General features: G+C 34.1%; 2 protein-coding genes and 1 pseudogene across 2 annotated transcripts; 2 read left to right on the forward strand and 1 right to left on the reverse strand.

The window, feature by feature from the left end:
* Nucleotides 1-942: 942 nt before the first annotated feature.
* LOC147387076 (fasciclin-like arabinogalactan protein 1 pseudogene) lies at nt 943-2,465 on the reverse strand (annotated as a pseudogene).
* Nucleotides 2,466-7,530: 5,065 nt separating this feature from the next.
* On the forward strand, nt 7,531-13,383 carry AUG2 (HAUS augmin-like complex subunit). The gene is made up of 6 exons (XM_086421345.1): nt 7,531-7,787; nt 9,139-9,264; nt 10,640-10,744; nt 11,200-11,268; nt 12,412-12,525; nt 12,750-13,383. The coding sequence occupies exons 1-6, from the start codon at nt 7,665-7,667 to the stop codon at nt 13,104-13,106; spliced, it is 894 nt and encodes a 297-aa protein (XP_086277471.1). The 5' UTR covers nt 7,531-7,664; the 3' UTR covers nt 13,107-13,383.
* Nucleotides 13,384-14,643: 1,260 nt separating this feature from the next.
* On the forward strand, nt 14,644-21,747 carry LOC147387078 (G1/S-specific cyclin-E protein). Its single transcript, XM_086420100.1, has 10 exons — nt 14,644-15,250; nt 15,345-15,438; nt 16,496-16,637; nt 16,780-17,076; nt 17,166-17,313; nt 17,571-18,551; nt 18,683-18,933; nt 19,033-19,106; nt 19,400-19,508; nt 21,380-21,747. Exons 2-10 carry the CDS (start codon nt 15,383-15,385, stop codon nt 21,410-21,412), a joined length of 2,091 nt encoding a protein of 696 aa, XP_086276226.1. The 5' UTR covers nt 14,644-15,250; nt 15,345-15,382; the 3' UTR covers nt 21,413-21,747.
* Nucleotides 21,748-22,829: the final 1,082 nt, after the last annotated feature.

Raw genomic sequence — 22,829 nt, forward strand, 5'->3', positions numbered from 1 at the left:
TTGAGAGAGGCATACATTATTATGACAATGAATGGTTTTAAATCTCCTTGTAGACAGATGACTTGCCCGAGTTGTCTTGGTTTTGTTCATCAATGAGATGGGTTGACAAGTCATCTCAAAGACATGGTTTGCTCTAATTCAAAGACATTTTTTAAAATCTTGTCTGAGACGATTCAAATAAATTGGATATCTCATGTAAGACGACTTGATCTTGTTCAAGGACTTTCTCATGAAAAATATGATTTTTATTCCCTAGAATTCATTTTTGAGTTGTGATAATCTGATGGCCCACTCTGACATACACCCCATCATAGAACAGTAGATCATTTGCATAAGGATACACAAGAAAAAGATTTATAATTCTGCATATCCCAAGGCAAATGATCAATGGCTCTAAAGGGATTTTTCACACAGATCTACTTCTCGGGACATTTTCAATAAAAAACATTATTCCATTATAAATAAATAAAAATTAAGAACTTATTTTTCCTTCAAAATGAAACCCCAAGACAGACTGAGTCCGAAGTTAGATTAGTACCTTATAAATCTAATTCTTTTTTAGAACTGCTATTAACACCCCACTTTTTAGTTATTACACCTCAATTAAAGATTGAAACACACCACTCAAAAACTACGAGGTTCAGTTCAGATTATTATTTGAACATTACAACACTCGTTCAAACAATTTCATTATGATCACAAAACCATAGAACATTTGCCTTAAGGCACGCAGAACCATAATGATCTACGATTCTGTGATGGGGGTTATTTTGGTTCTTATGATTAGGTTGATATAAAATCCTAAACCCAAAAAATAAAAAAACACAAAAATAAAATAAAAGTGAGAGAGTGAGCTTTCATTGGCACTCCAAATTTTACTAAGCAGCTCTCTTTTTCTCTTTAGGAAAAAAACCCATCAAATCATAATGTGAATATCACAAATGATTAACAAATCACAACCGTTTATATCCTCACAGGTAAATATTAATGAAAAAATTATCCAACACACCCTAATAAATAACAACTAAGAGGATATAAATACAAATAATGATAAAATTTAAAAAAACAAAAAACAAAAAACAAAAAAAAGAAAAAGAAAAAGAAAAGCCCCACTAAAAAGGCCTCAATTATTTCACACAAACACAAAAAAAAAAAAAAAAATATCACAAACAAAATCCTATATCAATAGAGATGCTCCCAACCACACACCCAAAACCACTGAAACCCATCTCCCAGCAGTAGATCTCACACTTCCACTATCGTCAGCCTTCTGATCCGCCGGCTCACCGTCGGGGGCAAACGGTTCCGGTGCAGGCGGAGATTTGAACTTCTTTCCCTTGGGTGGCTTTGCCACTGCTTCCGGTGCCGGTGCCGGAGCCGGAGATGGAGTCGGTGATAAAGATGCCTTAAACAACTCTGGAGGCAACAATACCTTATCGATCGTAAAAACAGCTAACGGCTGCTCATCAATCAACGTCCCCGTTATCTTTGCCGTCACGATCTTCGTCTTCAAAGTCACCACCTCTCCGTCATTTTGCACTGTGAAGTCGTACTTCTTCGATCCGTCTGTCGCTAATGTGTTCATAACTCCGTTACTTGACTTCAACATCGTTATTGAGTTATAAACAGGAGCTCCATGGTACAAAAGTAACGCCGTTTTCCCTTCCGCCGTTAAATTCTTGTACTTTGGTGCAAAACTCTTAACAACATCGTCAGTTGGACAGAACACCGTTAGTCCTCCAACGGCGTTATCTTCAAACGTACTTAGAGCTCCTGTAGCGGTCAACAAGTCAGCAAAGACTTTACATCCTTTCTTCGACATCAGAGCCGTTAGATTCACCTGGCTAGGACCAGGAGTCGGAGCTGCAGCCGCCGGAGACGGAAGAATCTTACTGATCTGAATAACGGAAATGTTGTACGGGAGCTCTTCAACGGATTTGACAAAACTGGCGGAGAGGATACCGCCGTTGTCTTGAGCTCCGAATCCGACTTTACCACCTTTAAGATCCGTAATGTTGACGAAGCCGGATGAACCGGGAGCCGATCCAGTGGCTTGGAACATAGTGGCGGCGAGAGCCGTACCATTGGTGATTTGGTGGAGTTTTTTGGCGCCAAAGTAGTCGAGTAGGATGTGAAGAGAGAGAATGTTTTTGATGGAGAAGATTGAGAGATGTTGAGAGAGGAGATCTGACATTGCAGCGTTGTCTACTGCACATACAGTGATGGTTTCACGATTGTTGACCTCTGCTGCGAGATGAGTTAGGGTTAAGTAATGGTTGAAGGTTGAGAATTCTGGATGCTTTGCGAGAATTCGAGTGATATTGTGCGCCTCTGTGGTGTAGGATAAGAGTAGGAGAAGACATAGAGGGAGGAGTAGAGATTTGTGTGAGAACTCCATTGTTGCAGAGAGAGAGAGAGAGAGAGAGAGAGTTGGAAATCTCTGTGTGAGCTGAAGAGAGGAGTGAGAGGAGTGGTGTAACTATAGAGGAGAGCTGGAGGAGAGTGTTTTATAATAAAGCCATCTTGTTCATATAAAATTACATTTAAACCATTAGTTTTCGTGTTAAGGTGTCCACTAGCAAGTTTCGACCGTTAATGAGAGAAAAATTGGACTTTTATTGTAGATTAGATTATTATATATAAGTAATTATAGTTTTATAATTATCTATCTTTTTATTTTTTTATTATAAGTATTATATTTCAATGAACAAGAGTTATTTTAATTTCATAGCTAAACTAGTGTTCATTTGTTTGTAGAACTTTCTTCTTATGCAAATGTTATTAGCTTTTGTTTTAGAGTTGTGATTTTTTTACTCGAAAAATTTTACTCGATTTGTACGTGGTTGACATGGCAAGGGCACAAAATTATAGACACTTTTTTCGGGATACACAAGAAAAAGATTGATGGTATAGGAGTTCAATGTGTTTTAAACACCAACCTAGTCTTGCCATGTGGGCATGGTTCCTATTTTATATGAACGAGACACCGTTTTGAATTCAGATTCTTGTTCTATTGAATTTTATGATGTTAGATTTATTTTCATCGGCTTAATGACAATCGTTGTGAGAGATTTCAGATTAGTGTCAAATGGACAATAAAGAGAAATAAAACTTTTCGAAAACAATGAGAGAACAAGTCTAATTTACTTGAATAGACCGACATGGTACACATGTGCAAATAGGACTTTGAGCTTATAAATGTTTAATAAACAAAGGTAGATTTATACAATCTTTATACATCTAAATCAAAATTGTGTCAAATTGTTTACTCGTTGAAGTATTTTTGCAAAACCACATCAAACTTAAAAGTAAAATCATTACCATCATAAGAAAGAAGATAAGAGAAGAGATATAATTATCAAAGAAACGCCCGTCATCCTTATAGTGTTTGAATTTATTTATTTATTTATAATCAATTTACATGTTGAATACATGCCAATAATTATCTATATTGTCTCCTTTTATTTGATTTGTCATAAATATACTTTTTTACTTACGTCGTTGACATAAAAAGTTTTAGGTGCATGTACTTATCTTTCCTAATTTCTTTTTTTTTAAACGGAACTTCCATCTTGAGATAATCATAAAAATAGACACTACATTTGACACGAACTTACGGTGAAGATGTGCACAGAATCATAGATGTTTTTTTTACTCGTATCTCAAGAAACATCATACGTGGTTCCTTGCATGGCTTCGCGTCAACACAGTGTCGTACGAAGTCACTTTAGCATTTTTGTAAAAATATTTTAAAATTTTTAATCATGATTGGGTGAGTTAATTTCCATTCATATAGTTTGTTGTGCGTTGCATGAGTTCGGCACACCTGACAAAGGGGTACTTCCGTAATTCAACTAAATTTCAAGGGTAGTTTAACTTGTTAATAAAATAAAGAGGCAAACCAAGGTTATGTAATCATGGTTAAGGTACAAGGCCAATATTAAGATCCAAACCCGATCTCTTAGCAATCAGATAGAAGCTAGATTAGACGAAATCTGATTTTATATACAAAATCTAAATAAACTTCGTACATCTCAATAAATATATAATATAAGAGTGTTGATTTTCTAACTAGAAAATCTTCACTCGATCAATACTCAACTGGTGTGTTATAGACACGGAACCATAGATCTATAAAAAGATGTGCATTTGTATATCCCAAAGAAATATATTTCTGATTCTATGTCCATAACACTTCAGAACAAAGACTTTCTAGTTAGAAAATCATTATTCATAATATAATTTATTTACTTTCTAACATATTAACAGATCGAGACATGATTGATCCAGATCCGAAGTTATCAGAACAAATCGGATTTTAAGTATGATCTGATCCATCGACAACCTATCCACAAAGTTGCAAATGGATCCGGGTCAATCTAAATTGACCCATTTGGAGTAGACCCAATCCATGGATGTTCCAAATTGGAGAGATAGGAGTCTAGAAGTGCAGCTGTACTGTCGGTGATGTTGAATGTGATCATGAAAATGTTACATTATTTTATGCTATAGTGATGTTGAAATTGATGTTAAGGTACACGTTATCAAATTATACAACTAAGCTTCTTGTTATATATTATGGAAGAATTTCATGTTAAAAACAACGTTATAAGGTGGACCCCATAACTTAGCCAATTTTCATCTATTATTAGTGCATGTTTTGTCATCTCCAACCTAAAGAGGGTCCCACCCAATATTACGGACAAGGGGTAGAAAACATGGTCCTTATATTGGTTGGCTCCAATCTGTTTCCCATGTAAGAAAAAAAAAATTAATAAAAAACAATGATGACTCCAATTTTCGACGATAACTTGGCAGGACATTTAATAAATTTTATTTTATTTTATTTTTTTTCTAAATGATCCCTTATTATTGGCGAACTCGTCGCTTTTTTTATTTATTATCGAATTCACCACTTTTATTTATTGTCGAATTTAATGTTTTTTATTTACTGTTGAGTTCATAAATTTTACTGTTGACCTAATCTTCATTTACTGTCGAGTTCACCACTTTTTTAATAAAAAGTGGTGAACTCGACATTGGTAAAATCAACTTATTTTCATATTTCATTTGTTTTTACTAAAATGCATGGAAAGATCGACTACAAACTAGAGATAAGGACTTGTTTGGATGATTTCAACCCAAAAGAATCATTCTTGATTAATTTTCACCTAAAAACTAAGAAAAAAAACCCTTATAAATAGCTTCTTCTTCATTCTTAAATCTTTTCCGATGGAATAGAGTCTCTGAAACTCGATTGTGATGTCAAAAATCCAACTTTTTTGGATGAAGACGATGAGCTCAGACGGTTATGACATTCAATCGTGAGAAATGTGAGAAATGAGGTCCAAATACGGTTAAGAAAAGAAAATTTTACTAAATGAACTATTAAGAGACCGTCCAAAACTTAGAGACTATTTAGAAAAAAGTCCCTCCGCAAGATTCTTTTATGTAATTTTTTTTTTCCTTATGATTTATAGATCTAGAAGAGATGGTCTCCCATATTTTAAGAGAATTATCAATTTGTTTGTATGATGTTTTGGTTATAGATAGAATAACTATTTATATTTAAGAATATATTGGTATATATTATTTGTGTATAATGTTGTATTAGGTATGTAATGAAATTAAAGAGAGAATTATAAACATAAAACTAAATTTATTTAGAAAATATTAAAGTCCAAAGGGCTTCAAAACAAATGGAATCGAGGTCAATATATCGATTATAGATTTAGTATTGATGTCCACGAAGAGAAATGTCTGATAAAAATTGGTAATTTAGAACTATCATAAAGTGTTTGCTTGTGAAACTAGAGAGGAAATCAACACAAAACTAAAATTATTAAGAAAATATTAGTGTCCAATGGCTTTAGAATAAACAGAATTGAGGCTGAATATATCGATTGTAGATTTAATATTCAAGTCCAAGAAGAGAAATGTCTAATAAAAATTAATAATTTTCCCACCAATATTCTCGCAAGAAAATGATTTTCTCATCCCTTGATGTCATTCTATCATGATTATTGGAGTGAAAAAATTCGCATCTCCACCTCAAGATTCGTAGGACCACAAGTTCAAACCTACAAAAGATTCTTGTCTAAGCATCAATGTGGTACTTGTCAAATAAACTTTAATATTAAAGCTAGAGTCACGACGAAATTTTGAATTAGAATAAATTACTTTTTTTAAAAAGATGTCACATTTTATTTATACATGTAAATATCTTCTTTTTGGGCGTCGTTCCTTTGCGTTTCTTTGATTTGTTTCCTTCTTAAATTCAATTATGATTTGTTTCTTGATTGAGTTCAGTCATGATTGAATTTCGTGATTTTTGATGAGATTACAAGCATTCAAAATTATGACGAAATTCCAATTTCGTTAAATTGGTTATTTTAATTCCCAAAACATGTTCGTCACTTTTAATATCTACGAATTCATAGCTATACCAATGAATTCACTTGAAATGCATGTTTGGGAAATTAAAATGCACAGTGTACCAAAATCAGATTTTGGACATAAGTTGCGAACATTATGGAAAAAAATCCATTTTTTTTAATTAGAGTTTAATAAGTAAAAGTCTGGAATTTTTCTTTGAAGACAAAAAGAAACCCTTAATTACATTCCCATCAATCCATCATTTTTAATCTCTTCCACTTCTCATCTTCAACTTCAATAAAAAATAATAATATCTTTGATTTTTTTTAATTGAATATTATCTGATATCTGATTAGGGATGTCAATGTAATTGGAATCGGAATCATAACCATTATATTAGTTTGGTTTTGATTTTTGTCGGTTCCGAGTCTGGTTACAAAATAAATAAAATTGGAATCGGAACCACCAAAAATCATGGGTACCTATCTATTTTGATCATCAAGAATCGAATGACAAAAAAAGTATTTCAAGTCATTATAAAAAAAAAATTTCTTTAAAAAAATTAATATATTATCAATAAAATTGTTTATCTAATTATAAATTGTCATACTTACGATAGAAATTAAATATTTTTTTCAAAATTAAAAATTTATCTTTGTTAAAAGTAATCATTTTTTAAAAGAGTAACTCATTTCAAGTTTCACTCGATAATTTATATAAAAAATTGAAAAAGTTTATATAACATGCATTTATTTTTGAAATAAAAAATACCTTAAATCATCTATAGTATGAAAAGAAATGACAAAATAAATCGATTCCGGGTACTAATGGGTATCCATTGAATAGAACATAATGGTTCTGGTTCTTATCGATTCGGTTTCATTTTAGATCTGGCTCTAATCAGTTCTAATAAAAAGGGATTCGAGAAACGAGATATTCGATTTCGATTCCAGTTTGGTTTCAATTAAATGGGTACCCATTGACATCCCTATATCTGATAAGTTAATTGGATTCGAGTTCAAATATATGTTTGCAATATCCGTCGGATTTCGAATATTTTTCCGGATTCGAATTCGGATGTACCTGTATTCGATCCGTTTACAGGCGTAGTCACTCTAACCGAGATTTGAAACCATGTTAGTGTACTAAACCACAGGCGCACGATAGAGGAGACTCTTCTACTTTGTTTTTGAAAATTTTCAGAGAAGTGAGACTCATGAGATGAACAGAGAGAAGGAAAACCAGTGACAATCTCTTTGAATCGATTTCGTATCATTGTGTCGGCCGATATGTCGATGGGGAATGACACGACTTGGGTTGGGAAAAAGCCTCTGAGACGCCTTGGTGGGATGTCTGATGCCTTATCTATCGCTGCAGATCTTGGTTTCTCAGTCCCTCCTCCTCCTTCTCAGGTTCAATTATAAATATTTGTTTTGAAATCTAGTGAAATTGCGAACTTCGATCCATATTTTCTCTCCATAGATGCTCACATGGGTTTGTTCTGTTTCTGGTAATTGAGTTTATTTGAATTTTCTATTTAGATTTGTTAAATTAAGCAAAAAAATTAAAGCTTTTCGTTGTAGAATCCGAAGTCCCAATCTGTGGACATGATGACTCCTCGATTAAGCTCTAATGGATCACAAATGGGGATGAAAAATGGAGAATAAAACCTAAAAGTTGTAAATTTTTAGTGGATCATGGCTAGGAGATCTAGAGAACTAGAAATCTATGTGATCAGATAGTTTCAATGATTCAATCTTACTCTATTCCTTTATTGCTAAAATAAATTCTTGGGAAGCTTAGAACAATCTGCAATCAGATGGTTAAAATCTTTTTAATCGATAAAAAACAAATTATATATATTGAAAAATTGTCTGCCTTGTAAATTCACACACACACACATATATATTAATTGTTGTCTGCCTGTATCTTCAAGATACATTGTTGAGTGGGTGTAATGTTGTTAATATTCTATTATTTACGACATGAACCCTAAAACTTAAATCATATCTTTTGCCAAACAATTTGAATTTTATGTTCAGAACCCTATACATAAAAATTTCAAAGTACCTTTTTTCTAATCTTTTTATTTGAGTGCAATTTATGATTCAAATCTTACAGTTTGAATAAAAACATGGAACCCATTTTCAGGTTAAAACAATGATTTGTGATATGTATGTTTATTTTCCTAAAAAAAATTAGTGGGTGTTTTACTAATTTCCCAATATCATTTTGCATGAATGACATTGAACAATTGAGAATAATATTGTTGATGAAAGATGTTATATGATTTGAATTCTTATTTTTGAGAATAGATCATTTGTTTTTATAACTGTGAGTGTTGAACACTGTCTCTATTTACAAGTAGTTGTACAATTGTTATAGACGATGAGTTATGAGGAGTTAGGCATATTATATGTTATATAAATTTTTTGGATTCTATTTAATTTTTTATTTTTTTTATCCTATAAAGAAAATTTTCTATAAATCTTATTGTTCAACAATTTGAATCCCAATTCAGATTTAACTCCTACTATTTAATTTTTTAACAATCTGATTCAAGTAAGATTGTGTTCAGTGCATGAAACCAATTTATATTATTTTAAGGATTATTTTTCATGGCCTTTATTTATTGAAATACGTTATTCTTGATTCATTAGATGTTCTTTTCCCCTGTAAATATCAATAGTTTAAGTCATGTAGTTGTTCTCCCTCTGCTTAGAAGACTATTGGCTAAGTCTTGATTTTACTATGTTTATTTAGGAAGACCTGCAAAGCTTATCTACCAGTACAGGTGACAAGAGTGATGACTTGATAAAGGTTTTAAGAGAACTTACCACTGTGCAACGAAAAATAGCAGATTTACAAGTGGAACTTCAAGGTCGAAAGGTGAAATAACCTCTAAATTTCTAGTTCATTTGCGTCAATAGTTCTTCTTGTAGGCTTGATCATGTTATATGCAATTATGCTTCCTTTTTTTTTTTTTTTTTTTTCTATAGAAAGAATCTTGAGATAATTATTGGATGGATGATCTATCAGGGTCACACTTTGGTGAATTCTGCCGAATTTTTTCGATTTATGAATCTAAATAAATGAAGTTTACTTACGATGTTTCTGTGATTTTGCTCTTCATGATCTGAAGTTTAAAACAAATGCAAAGCGGTAGAATTTTTATCAATATTATAGATAAATATTACAAGTAAACTTGAATTGAATGGAGGAACAAGATTTGTTCAGCCGATCCCAAATTTTTGGGATCTGGATTTGATGATGATGATGGTGAGAAACTAGAAATGCTCCTTGGTTGTGTATCTTGCTGTTGTTCTTCGATAAAAATCATTTTCCCATGTAATTCACATTTCTTTCATACATTTATGGTGTATTATGTTTACTTAGTCTAAATGCAACCAATTTATGGATCTATGATGCATCTGTACAAAATATATTTGTTTTCTCTTGTTTTTAGGGCAATAAAACAAAAATAGGGGTAGCCCCATTTCCTTTCTTTTTCACCCCCAAAAAAGTACATTTAGAGTTGAAATTTGTTTGGCTATATCAAGTCAATGGTGAAGTTTAATTTTACTTAAGTGATCTTATGTCTACAATTAATTGCAAATTCAATTTATAGATTCACAATCTTTCGAATACTTTTATCAATATGTGTACCATTATTCATCTTGCATATATTACCCCATATGGTTGTTTCTTACATCATGCTTGTTCTATCATTTCCCGTAATATCAGTCTGTTATCCTAACATTTTGGGAATATTTCTTGAAGTAGATCTTACGAACTCTCCATGTCGAGTTGAACTTCTCCGACTTAATTCCAAATTTACCACGCTTGCAGTGGCAGGGTTTGACAAACAACATTTGATGGGTCCCTACTTAGATGATCCCTAGTGCCAAAAATTGACCTAACTGTATGAACTTAACAATTCCATCCATCATGTTCTTTGGGGCAGCCAGAAAATAAATAATTGGCCTCAAAGGAAAAAAAGGATAAAAATCGTTTAATCATGTTGACTTGTGGCATAGGGGATTTCTAAGTTTCAAATGCTTTAGACATTTCCAATGTCATTCCTCTTGTGGAAATCAGTTAACTAGAATTTTATGGTAATTATTTGAGACTTGGAATTGTATATTCAATCAAATTCCTTCAATTTTATAAGGTGATTTTGCTGCACCAATTACTATTAAATTATTTACTTGTGGATTTTTGTTTGTTGAAAACTTTTAGTTGACTGTACATTTGGCTTATGCAGGATGATAAGAATGTAGCATATCTTACACATGTGAGTGAAATGGAAAAGAAGATTGAAACCTTGGCAAGGATTACAACCATATTAAAAGATGTTATTCAGAATAAGGTAATTTTGTTTGGCGATATATTTGACTATCCCTGTAGTTAAGACTTGAACATGTAGAACTTTTCATATTGATTTGATTGGCACCCCAATTAATATCTACAAATATGAGACTTGCTGCTTTTAATTATTTTCTGGCTTTTATTTCTTTTCCCAATGATCGCATGGTGCATTGTACTAATTGTAGAAGTTAGAAAGTAATTGTGGTTAGAGACACCTGTAGATGATTTGTGCTTGACCTTTAAAATAATTGATGTTGAGTTGTTGATTACTTGAAGTGGCTTGATTACTGGCCACTTTTGGTTCCCTTGTATAGGCGATACCCATTTTAACTATATTAATGTGATGAAGACGGTTTATCTTTGTTTTAACAGCTAGTTGTTATTAAGCACTTGTGCTATTCTATGGGCCTATTTCTTTTCATTTATTCATGTGGCTGGTGCTTAACTTTTTGGCAGGACCGTATCATCGCTCGACTACAACAACCATATTCACTAGACTGCATTCCAGTGGAAGCAGAATATCAGGTTGGAAACAGCCCAACTACACTATACATTATTATAATGACTAATTGCAAAGTATTAAATTTCCTGAATGGCACCAAATTTCTTTTATGATTTTTGCCAAAATCACTCCTCATTTTGTGAAATGTTCAATGAACAGTGTATGTCCAACGTAATTTTCAAATTGCAGTAAGCAAATGCATTATTTCCTCGAAATTGTATCAAAGATTTGAAATTTAGGGAAATCAAAATTCTCTTGACTTTAAACCTATGGAAGTTTAAATTGCTTCTTTTGAGTTGAGTCGACTTGATGAGTTTTAAAACATTGGTTTATGTAGTCACAGGGCATCTATAATTTGCCTTTATGTTCTTGAAGCAATATGATAATTGTCATGTTAGGTATAATTATAGCTCTCTTTGGCTGTCAGCTCCTTCTATACTTGAGCCAACATGTAGTAAAATGTCATGGATATTCATTTCCTCAATCTTGTTTTATGGATTTAGATGGCTTATAGCTTATTTTTCACACCCCTATTATCATTTCCAATAGTTTCAGTGAAATATTTGTCAGTATCTCAATTGAAACTACTGGCTTATGTACTTACCGGGCAACTGTATTTTACCCTCGTGTACTTGACATAATATTACTATTAAACATTTTCAGGTATAACAACTTTTGTCTGTCAGGTCCTTGTATACTTGAGCCACCGTGTATAAGATTGCCAATGGACATTCATTTCTTCACTCTTGTTTCCTGTAGTTTGATGGAGTGTATTTTCATTCCTTTTTTATTCTTTCCTGAAGTTCGAATGAAATATTTTTCAATATTTCCATAATTTCCCTGTGATGAATGATTTCCGTACTATATAAAGCCCCACGTTATGATGTAGTTGTTGGTGCTTGAGGATGGGTATTGAATGAAGGTGCCAGCTTGGTAAGTTTGTTCATGTCTGTAAGTGTTGACGCAACGATCTGGGTTCAAAGCCTGCCTTCACACTTACTAATTGCTGACCAACAATCTTATTTGCCTATCCAAAAAATAGAAAAACAGAGGATGGGTTTGAACCCAGGCATGTTTCATCAATACCCGCCAACTTTACCAACTCACTGAACTCAGCAAACCTGAGTAGACACTACAACTGACATTGTTTGTTTGCTTTTATGTAGAAACAATTTTCAGAATTGTTACTCAAGGCTGCAAGTGATTATGGGGCACTTACAGCGTCTGTTGCAGATTTCCAATGGAGCCAGAATTTTAGAGAACCACCATCTGTGTGGGGGGTATGTTTACACGAACCTGTTTAGGGTGTTATAGCATATTTACGTCAGTTTTTTTTTCATTTTAATTGTTGAGACATATCAAAGCTTCTATTTGTGACTGGCTACACAATTCTGTTCCGATGTTCTATTTTATTTAGAATTAGAAACATTTACTGTCTTAGAAACATTTTTGTTAGATGGGAATACTGTCTTACCTCTCTTTTTTGTTGGGTTGGTTGATGAAGGAAATGCTCCGTCCGATCCCCGTTGCTTTGGCATCATGCACTCGATTCTTTGAAGCCATGTCAGCAATGAAAGAAACATTTGCCACACTTCAAAATCTACGAGTGGGTCGTCCCTCTTACTCCATGCCTACAACACCAGCCAAGGATCATTCTCAAGGCGTTACAGGGGATTCGGAATGTGCGACTCCACCACCTTGGAGAGACGATCTAAGCTCCAATCACTCGGTTATTGGAAGTGTGCGGAGACAAGAGATAGAGTGGCAAGATGAGATTAGTGAAGTGGGTGATCCTCGTCAGGTCGATGGAATGAACCATAGGAGGTTGTCTTGGCCAACGGCCAAAAAGAGTGGCATGTAATCATGTAGTAAGGACCATCATGCACCATTAATACAACTATATTTTTTGGAGTGGGTGATTTATACCAATTATTAAGGTCCCTTTATCTTGTACTCATTCTGTAAGCATGTTTTCATTGGCTTGGGACCCACCCATATTGGGATTCTTCATGAAACCATATTCAGAGTACAGATGTTAACAATCACCATAATATTGTTCATTCTTATAAATCACTACCACCCTCACATAAAGAAATTTTCTTTTGTGGGTCTTCTAAGGATGTTTCCTAGCCCAAAAATACTGCAATTATTACATGCCTATGTTTCATTTTCTATGGCACACTTACCCATAACGTGATCATGTGATTTTTTTTTTTTTTTTTTCTCTTGTTCATTTTGATGTGCTATGTTTCTTATCCAATTTTGATAGATAATATAGAGTCTGGCAATGGAATACTCAAACTACTCCCTAACGTGACAAGTTCGGGAACTATAGATCTATACACCTCGGGGATACACAAGTGCACTTCCTCATAAAAAGGTGTATCCCAAGGAAATCATGTATCTCGAGACGTACAGATCTATGATTCTTGAAGTTGTTCACGTCAGGTAGTCGATTGAGTATGCCACCTGGTGAGTCATACTATCAAGACTCAAATATATATACCTTAGCAACAAATCTGTTGTGGGATGGGTCGGAACTCTTAAACAACCCATTAGAAATTTACTTTCTCTATAAATGAGTTTCTCTTCCATTTAAGAACTCTAAAGAAGAGAGTAACTTTCTCTCCACCATGTTTAGATAGATAGGAGAGAAAATAATATAGTAGGAAGTGATTTGTTCTAGTTTCTCACTTTCTTTGATAATCTCTTTGATTTGGGAGAAAGAAAAATTGAACAATTTTCTTTGTTACTTTCTCCCCATTTCTCTTTATTATATTTCTCTTCTCTCCTCACTAAACTTCTCAAACATGAGAAATGGAGAGAAAATTAATTACTTTCTCTTTTCTTCTCTCCATTTCTCTCGATCCAAAAAGAGTGTAAATCATGAAACTTGAAGGGATGAACGGATTATAAATCTTTAATGATGAAGTGTGATCAATCAGATGATTCGTTCCATAGACAACTAAGCCTAGAGACAAATTATTCATTGATCCATCCCCTCAGAGTAGAAATATCACGAAAACAACATTTCAATATGCTCGAGCACAAAAACAACATTTCTATTGACGTTTTCATTGTCAAGCCTTCGAGACTCACAATTGATAATAAATCATTAAAGTCACTTAAAATTATACAAGTTAATCACATATTAAATGTGATTTAAAATATGTAATTAACCATTTTAACACACAAAATATCTGAGAAAAAGAAACATTATTCCCCCAAAATTAACTATAACAGAAACTGACTTTAGGCGTTTCGATTTAGTAAATAAGGTTCATAATCCCAAGCTATTGGGATGAATATTTACCGACAATTGGCATTAGATTCTCTAGAATCTAATGGTAGATCCCATGCTTTAAAAGCACACACCACTCTTTTGGGTACGAATGTCCAAGTCATCATCATGATTCTACTGCACCACACGTAGAGAGAGCTCAGTGGTCCCTACTTCCAAACACGTGTCGTTTCTTCCCTTTATCTTCGCTAAAACTCTTTCTCTCTCTCTCTCGTAAAATTCCGCACAGACAACGACGAAACTGGTTGGAAGTTTCAGATCCCAAGAATCTATGAAGAAGAAATAATGTTTAAAATTCCAAATTACGCTTTTGCCCTTCTCTGCTACATTCACCATCTCTCTCTGTCCCAAAGTCCGAGATGTAGAGAGAGACGATAGGCTCTCATGAACTGACGCCAAATTCGACGTGTCCGTGAAGAGAGGCATCTCTCCTCTACACGCCTTCCAAGCCAAGCAACTCTCTCTCTCTCTCCACACACACACACACACACACACACACACACTGAGGGAGGAGAGGAAAAACTCTTTTGTTTCATTGTTTTGGAGTTTGGAGCGCGTCTACGTGTCGTATGTCATTGTCCGTATACGTGTCTGTCGCGATCAATCTGGAGCGTTGGTTATATGAAGTTGGGAGGCGATTGTTTCTTCTGCTCTCCTCTGAACTTTGATTCCACTTTCATGGAGTTTTCTTGATTAATTTTCAGGTTTTTTATTTTCAATTTCTGTTTCCTAGTACTTTACAACTTCTTCCATGAAATATTGACTTTGATTATTTCTTTCTTTCATTGATTTCTGCAGAAATTTTAGGGTTTTTTTCAAGTTTAATCTGAGATTTGATGGGGACTCGTGAAAATGGCCAATGTTTCTTCCCCCTTACGAGTTTACAGATTGGGTAATTAATCAAATTTTCTTCTCCTTGTTCTTTGTTGTTGTATTTGATAGATTTGTTAAATAAGTAAACTATTGTCACTTTATCAGGTTGGATTTATTTTATTTAATTTCAGCTAAAAGTTTGAATTTTTATTAAATTTGGATATTATCGTCATCAATTTAGATGATTTGGGCATGTTCAACTAAGCATCCATTAAAAATAGATTGGGGCGTAGTAGAGATGGATACGTAGGAATACTAGGAAAGCTAAATTTAGAAATGAGCCCATTTGAGAAAATGTAGGGTAGCTCCAATAGGCGGCGATAGACTAAGAGAAAAACAATTTAGATGATTTGGGCATGTTCAACGAAGGCTGATTACAGCTTCAGTTGGAAGAAATACACAAGTTGAAGTTTCTAAAAGAGCGAAATGAAGACTCAAAAGAACATGGATTGAAATAGTGAAAGCGGATGTGCATTCACTTTTGCTAATAAAAGATGTGGTTTTCGGTAGAATTGGTGGTGGAATCGACCCCAAATTGTTGGGATAAGGATTTGATGATGATGATGAAGTGGATGATAGCTTTCATGTCTGGTAGAGATGATTGTACTTTTTATCTGTTCAAGTCATATCTTACCCCAAAGATCTAGAGCTATTGTGAGATATTTAAGTACCGTAAGTTTTGTTTATTTGTTGCCAGTTCACGAGGGGACAGTTTTAAGAATAGATGATGCAGTTAATCTTTTAATTGATTCATCTATAGAGCTCATTGTAGACATTTTACTGAAGTTATGTTTCCATAATGATGCTTTTAGAGGAGTGTTTTTCAAGGATTATCTTGTAAGGTGGGATAGGGTTTGTAATCTGGTGGAGGAGTAAATTTTGTTGGGCTTTTCTGTTCTTTCTGTTTTTTTTTTTTGGGTTGGGTATCTCATCCTCCCTTTTGTACATTCTACTTTTCTTCTAATAAATTCCGTTTGCCTATCAAAAAAATAATAATAATGATGCTTTTCGGGAATTTTGTTTTTGTTTTTCCCGTTATGACTTTCACACCTACTGCTCTGCTCTTGGACTGTCAGGGATTTACAATCTTATCGTTCACATCTCACCCTTTTTTTGGCCTGCGAAAGTGACAAATTCTTCATCTTGGTGGACAACCGGCCATGGTTGATAGACCTGGATTCACGAGCTGCACACCTGTGGCAATTGATGGTAACCAAGGTTGGAAACAACACTTTAGTGTATTATATTCAACTTTCTTTTACGATGATAACCACATAACGAAATGGACAGTTTCATGGACCACATTCTACTGCTTTGAGATGGTAACGACCTAATAAAATTTACGTTTGTTCCTCTGCAGTCCAGGTTGTCTCCTTTTGCGCACACTAAAGTGCGACGGGAGAAAAAAGACTATGGAAATAGGTTTAATTTAAAGGGTGCTTCTTCATCAAGCACTAGTAAATACAAAAAATTCAAGAGATGGTTCACATCAATCAATGCTGCAGCATTATCTCGAAAGAAAGTCTTGCTTCCCGTGAAGAAACTGAGGAATTCTGTGCTCTTAAATAGCGAGTTGCACCAGACCTTGTATGGTTTTATTGTATTTGAAGTTGCATGGACTGATGCCCGTGGCATCAATTATCTGAATGAGCTTCAGGTATTCTCTCTTCATCGTGCTGCGTCTTCTGCTCTTTTTCTTTTGCTCCAAGATTTGTTGTGTTTCAAAGTTCTGTATGCTACTTGCAGACCGATACATCGATGGCAATAGAGGCTAAATTCATGAAAAGATGGGAGTTTGACAGTATAGAGCAGGCTTTGGGATGCATTTCTTCATGGTTCTCTGGAACACAGCATGAACAGATTCTCTTGCGAGAGTGTCTGGATTCCATCATAGGTACACCATTGGATTCCATTAGATGAAGACTCACATTGAATGGTAGATGCGGCACTTCCCACCAATGCTGTTTATGTGGCACATATTATTGTGTTGAGGTCTTCCCACCAATGTTGTATATGTGGCACATATTATTGTGCTGGATTCCCTTTTCATACAGGGAGTACTGATTTTTCTATGCTACTGTCCAATGTGAGCGTTTTATTTTAATTATTATTTTTTATTTCAACTGCTGATATTACTTGAGTGCTTTCCAGGGGAGGTGTTTTATGATGCTCAGGAAGACTTCTCAACGTGTAATCCTACTAGTGATGGTGGTGGAAACAAATATGATGGTGATGACTATGTTGAAAATAATTATACCGGTTGCCTTGGTAGCAATTTTAGTGTCTACCCTTCAAGTGTGGAATATGGAAAGGATTTGCTACACACACCACCTCCCCCCACTGGACCCTATAAGAGAAGAAAGATAATGAAATCCGTTAGTTCCGGAGGTGAAGGTAATGTATTTTCTGAGGAGATACAAAGTGAAATTGTTAACTCACCGGGACATTTGGATACTTTGACTTCTACCAATATCAGTGATAAGACAGTTGAAGCTACTCAATACAGAGACGTTTTGATTTTGTTTAGGTTCAATGATCATGACCTTCCTTTCAAATTGAAGGAGATAATCATGTCTGATCTGTGGTTACTTACTTTGCTAGAGTCTGGGATTCCATCTTGGGTTATTTTTCTTCAGTCGTATCCAGTATTTTGCCATCTCTATCGTCCATGGATGTGCCCTCTTGTAAGAGCTTTATATGTGCTGATTTCGATTGTCACTGTTCTCATTGGATTTTACGATTTATACAAAAATGTACCAGTTCTGAAGGCAACTGCATCACGTTTGTGTGGGCCTCTTTTTGATTGGATAGAAACTTGGGAGATGATATCAAGGATCAAATACTTGGGGACCATGCTAGTTCTGCATAATTTTGAGAAAGCTGTTATGTGGTTCCTAATGATTACGCATGCTATAAAGTCATTTATTTCAGTTCTTATGCAGCCAATAGAGGGACCACTTATGGAGTTTGTGGGTTTCCTTCTCCCCTTATGGAATATATCTCTTCAAGCAATAGAGAGCTTCTGTTCTATTGTTGGGATTGCAATTGGTTCTTCGTATAGCTTAGTAACAAACATAGTAGAGATTTTACTGACTCCAATTTGGTTCATCCTTTCTATTATCTGGAGCATTGGTATGTTTTCAGTTTTTTTCAAAAAAATTATTTTTGATTTTTGATTTTCTGGCTGTTAAATTTAGCAATTCCTTCATATAAATTATTGTTCACTTTGTTTATGAATTTTTTGTTGAATGTTGTTCTAACAGCGTGGTTTCTCGCTTCATCCATTATATACCCAATATTTTGGTCCATTTGGGAGATACTATATACTCCCATCCGCTTGGTTCTTGCATTGGCAAGATTTGTAGCTTTTGTTTTCTCTTGCATTTTTGATTTGCTGGGAGAGATTTGGTTGTGCTTAAGTAGCATTTTCCAGCTAGCATCAGCTTCGGAGGCAACGATCAGCACGTATGAGGTTTCCATATGGCGCTCTCTTTGGAATGATCTTTTCTCACAGGTTGTTAAGACTGTATGTAGTTACAATCTATGATTTACATCACTTGAGTTGCGTCCTGTTGTCCTTTATGTCCCAAATTAACTTTGCTTCTTTCTATAGGTTTTTCGTGCAATCCGAAGTATTGTAAATGGTTTTGTTGCCTTCTTCGCTGCCTGCAACAGACACCGTCTGAGGTATGTACTGTGGTTATACTTTTAACTTTTGGATCACATATCTTTGTCTGTCTTTGTTTCACTGTTCCGTCTAGCTTTCACTTCTTTGGGGGAGATATGTACAGAAATTTCTAGTGATGGTGACTAGTATTTTGTCAAGCTGATCATATCATCTTGATAATTTTTCACAAATAACTTAGAATGAATATTGATCACTCATATATGTTTTTCTTGGTTTATCTGTTCAAATGATTTTTAAGCAAGCTTAACTATCAAAATCTAACTTTTTTTAAAATCTATGATGGGGTACACAGCATCTATAATCATATACTGGAGTTCTTTCTACGACTATCTTGCCTAGTCCACAGATTTCCGCGTCGGGACTCTACCCATCGCAGACGAACATATGGAGCTAAAAATATAGTAAGTTCTCATGGTTGTCGTGTAAAAAATATTTGTACAAGCTATAGTTTCTATATGTGCATGGGGGAACTACAATTTCCTCTGATGAACAGAGTGTAACCAGAGGGGATTTTCCAATGATGGGAGTTTGGGCTTTTTAACAAGCATCTCCAGGACTTACTAAAATTTATCTATACAAATTTTGTTAACAAATTCAAATTTTCTGTCAACAAGTTTAACAAAATTATCTAATCCATTACCTGAAAATTCCTATATTCATAATGCCTTGTCATAAATATTTATGGTCGGCAACATGAATCATGTTCGACATTCAGTTCTATCTGGAGTTGAATCTTCTATGAGGGCTCGTGTGTTCATATCTTTTCTTATTAACTCAATCCTTTTAGAACCTTCAGTCTGCACCAAAGCATCCTCACGGGTTCCATCAATGATCATTGTTACACAAGCCCAAAACATCCGAGACTTTATTTTATTCCCTGTTGATTTTTTTTTGTTCATATATTTTTGTTTTACATACGACAATTAGAAAGTGTTTTTCTTTGAAGAATAAGCCAACCAAGTTGTGAGTTGAGTGACACTAAACAACTTACAATTACATCATAATTAAACCTGGATATTTGGGGTGAAAATTGAAGAAATTGGAGTTTTCCAGTTTTTATCTTAAAAATCTGAAAATCTAGCTTTCAATCTTGTGTAATCACATATTTGGTTCATAGTTTTGTTGCAGTCACACCTTTGAAGAACAACTCTAGCAACAATTTGATAGGGATTACCCATCCCAAAAGAATGTGGGGATACTACTAACGATATCAAAAAAAAAAAAGTCTGAAACTTTAAAATCGGAATGATAAAACTGGCAAAAAAAAAGTATTGCAGCTTTTGCACTCCGATAGAAGAAAGAAAATAAAAAACTGTTTCTTTAGCTTTAATCTTTAGATAATTTTGCAATGCCTTGGTTTTTCGTTTTAAAAAACTTAAGATAAGTGGCCCTTTATGACCATCACAAGTAGGAAAATAGCGTTCATAGTTCGTGGCAAATATGAGGGTTTTTTCTCTCTCACAATTGAAGTGATGCTTAGGTGGAATTACTTGAATTTTTTTTACTAAAATTTTACTTGACGTGTTTTGGGGCACTTATGCGGGTTTGTAGCATTTGACTGAAACATACCAATGTAAACATTTTGAGTGAAATGTTTTGAATGTTAAAACTTGGTCTTTGATATTTACTGTAAGTTCAACTTGATAAACCACAACTGCATTCACTCATCCACCAGTAGACAATGCAGTATGTGAATCACATTAATTGCCCATATTAATAGATGAAACTTCTGGGTTTACGGTTGCCATGATCTCCGTGGTTTATGGATGAATCACCGGGCAGAATTGGAACTAACAGTTGGAACATCATAGCTCCTCATAAACCTAGTTGGGGATGGAAGTTGTATCTTGTTTCAACTTTTCTGACAAGTTGACTCTTGAAATTATTCAGTCTTCATCTCTATCTTCCTGTCCTGCCTCGTGCGAGTGAAATTTGATGTACAAGCCATATGCAGTTAATGTGATAATCTATTTGTTCATCAAATATTAAATCTCACATGGAAAACAAAACAATAGGACAAAATGTATGTCTTGTACAATGACACACCATAGACGAGTTTCATTACGACAGTATTTGTTCGATAATTACTGTTTTCTCAACACTTAATTTTTCTATGCATTTACAAATACACCTGGAATGATACAGATGTTTGATTTCAATTTCATGCTCAGTGTGGATACTATTGTGCACAGTCTTGGTTCCTTTTACTTTTGTGATCAGTATTCTTGGTTTGGTTCCATTTTGGCTTATACTGTTTGTCATGAACACACAGCCCGAATCAAGGAGGAAGACTCGTGTCAATTAAGATACAATTACTCAAGTTCTTGGGGGAAATTAAGAGTTACAAACATCAATAAATGGAGCGAAACCACCACATTTCAGTGACAGACATCCATCCCAACAAAGCACACAAGGGATTCCCATATCACTGCTTGCAGATTCTGCATGGTATTCTTTTTAAGTTATTTACAGATATACCTTCATTCCATTTGTTTCATTTATCTTTTGTAGTCTAATCTGTACAGTCCCTTAGATCTCCGTACCTGTTAACGACACAAACACAAACACAAAGCCAGGCGATTCTTTGTTATCCAAATATAAAAAAGAATTCAACCACAATACAAATATAAAATTTAAGAAGGCAAATCTTCAAAAACATAACTTGTAATATGCTGAGATGAGAAGAATTTCTTAGAGATTCTTCCCATATTCTATTGGTGGGACCCAAGAAAAGTCGAAAATCAATGATCTTCTAGATATATAAAGTATTTATAGATAGATGTAATGGTGTGGACCCTTTTGACCATTGTTCCCACCTAAATCCACCATGAACACTCACTCCACTCCACTGAAGGTGGGTAGTAGTAGTAGTAGTAGTAGGTATCATGAATATGGGTTGAATTGTGAATAGTTCCCTTGAGTGGATTGGTCAAAGCAAATAGTTAACCTAGGATAAGATGATGATGATGATGAGGTGGTGTTTCATCAATAGTGTATCCCATCATAATAATTATATTCATTGGAAGATATTTAATGTTTAATCTTTAGGTTTTTATTTTTTTATTTTTTTTAATGAGGGCTGACCTTTTGGAATGGTCCTGTGGAACGGTGGCATGCCATCAAATCAGTCACATCTTTTGAGACCATCACAAGGGATGAAGCAAACAATAGGAGTCTTTCTATTTGTACACCATGAAATGGCACGTTGCACCCACTTAAGTGACCTTTGAAAAAAATATAAAAGTTAAAATTATTATTGCACCTATTGAACAAAAATTCAAAACTCATTTTCTTTTTCTGAGAGATTGAATTTATAGGGATTAATTTTTTTTTTTCCAGTTAATCATAAATAAAAAAAATGAAAAAATCACTATTCAAATATCAAAATAATGATTTGGAATTAAAGAATTTAAAGATTTTTTTTTATAATTCTATTTGATAGGTTTAAAGTAAATTTATTCTAGTAAATTCGGTAGGTATTTATCGATTATTATTAAACAAATTTAATAAATATCTATCAATTATTAAAAATTAATTTAGTAAGTATCTATCAAATAAAATTTTCTTATGTGAACAGTTTCGATTTGATTAAAAATTTTAGGATAAAAAAAAAAAATAATAATAATCTTTTATCTTTCAGATTAAATTAAATATGTGCATAGGGATATTTTAAAGTAAAAGAGATGGGTGTCACGACCAAGTGGGTGAAATGAGTCTTTCAG

The sequence above is a fragment of the Akebia trifoliata genome, chromosome 13 (assembly GCF_017979445.1).
Source record: "Akebia trifoliata isolate Shusen 1 chromosome 13, ASM1797944v1, whole genome shotgun sequence".
Lineage (NCBI taxonomy): Eukaryota > Viridiplantae > Streptophyta > Magnoliopsida > Ranunculales > Lardizabalaceae > Akebia > Akebia trifoliata.

What these genes read in the sequence shown, in the direction of transcription:
- AUG2 (XM_086421345.1), top strand. Translation starts at nt 7,665, where the DNA reads ATGTCGATGGGGAATGACACGACTTGGGTTGGGAAAAAGCCTCTGAGA. An exon ending in TGGAACTTCAAGGTCGAAAG is followed by an intron (nt 9,265 to 10,639) that starts GTGAAATAACCT and finishes TGGCTTATGCAG; the next exon opens with GATGATAAGAATGTAGCATA. An exon ending in AAGATGTTATTCAGAATAAG is followed by an intron (nt 10,745 to 11,199) that starts GTAATTTTGTTT and finishes ACTTTTTGGCAG; the next exon opens with GACCGTATCATCGCTCGACT.
- LOC147387078 (XM_086420100.1), top strand. Translation starts at nt 15,383, where the DNA reads ATGGGGACTCGTGAAAATGGCCAATGTTTCTTCCCCCTTACGAGTTTA. An exon ending in GGAATGATCTTTTCTCACAG is followed by an intron (nt 18,934 to 19,032) that starts GTTGTTAAGACT and finishes TTCTTTCTATAG; the next exon opens with GTTTTTCGTGCAATCCGAAG. An exon ending in CATATGGAGCTAAAAATATA is followed by an intron (nt 19,509 to 21,379) that starts GTAAGTTCTCAT and finishes ATGAACACACAG; the next exon opens with CCCGAATCAAGGAGGAAGAC.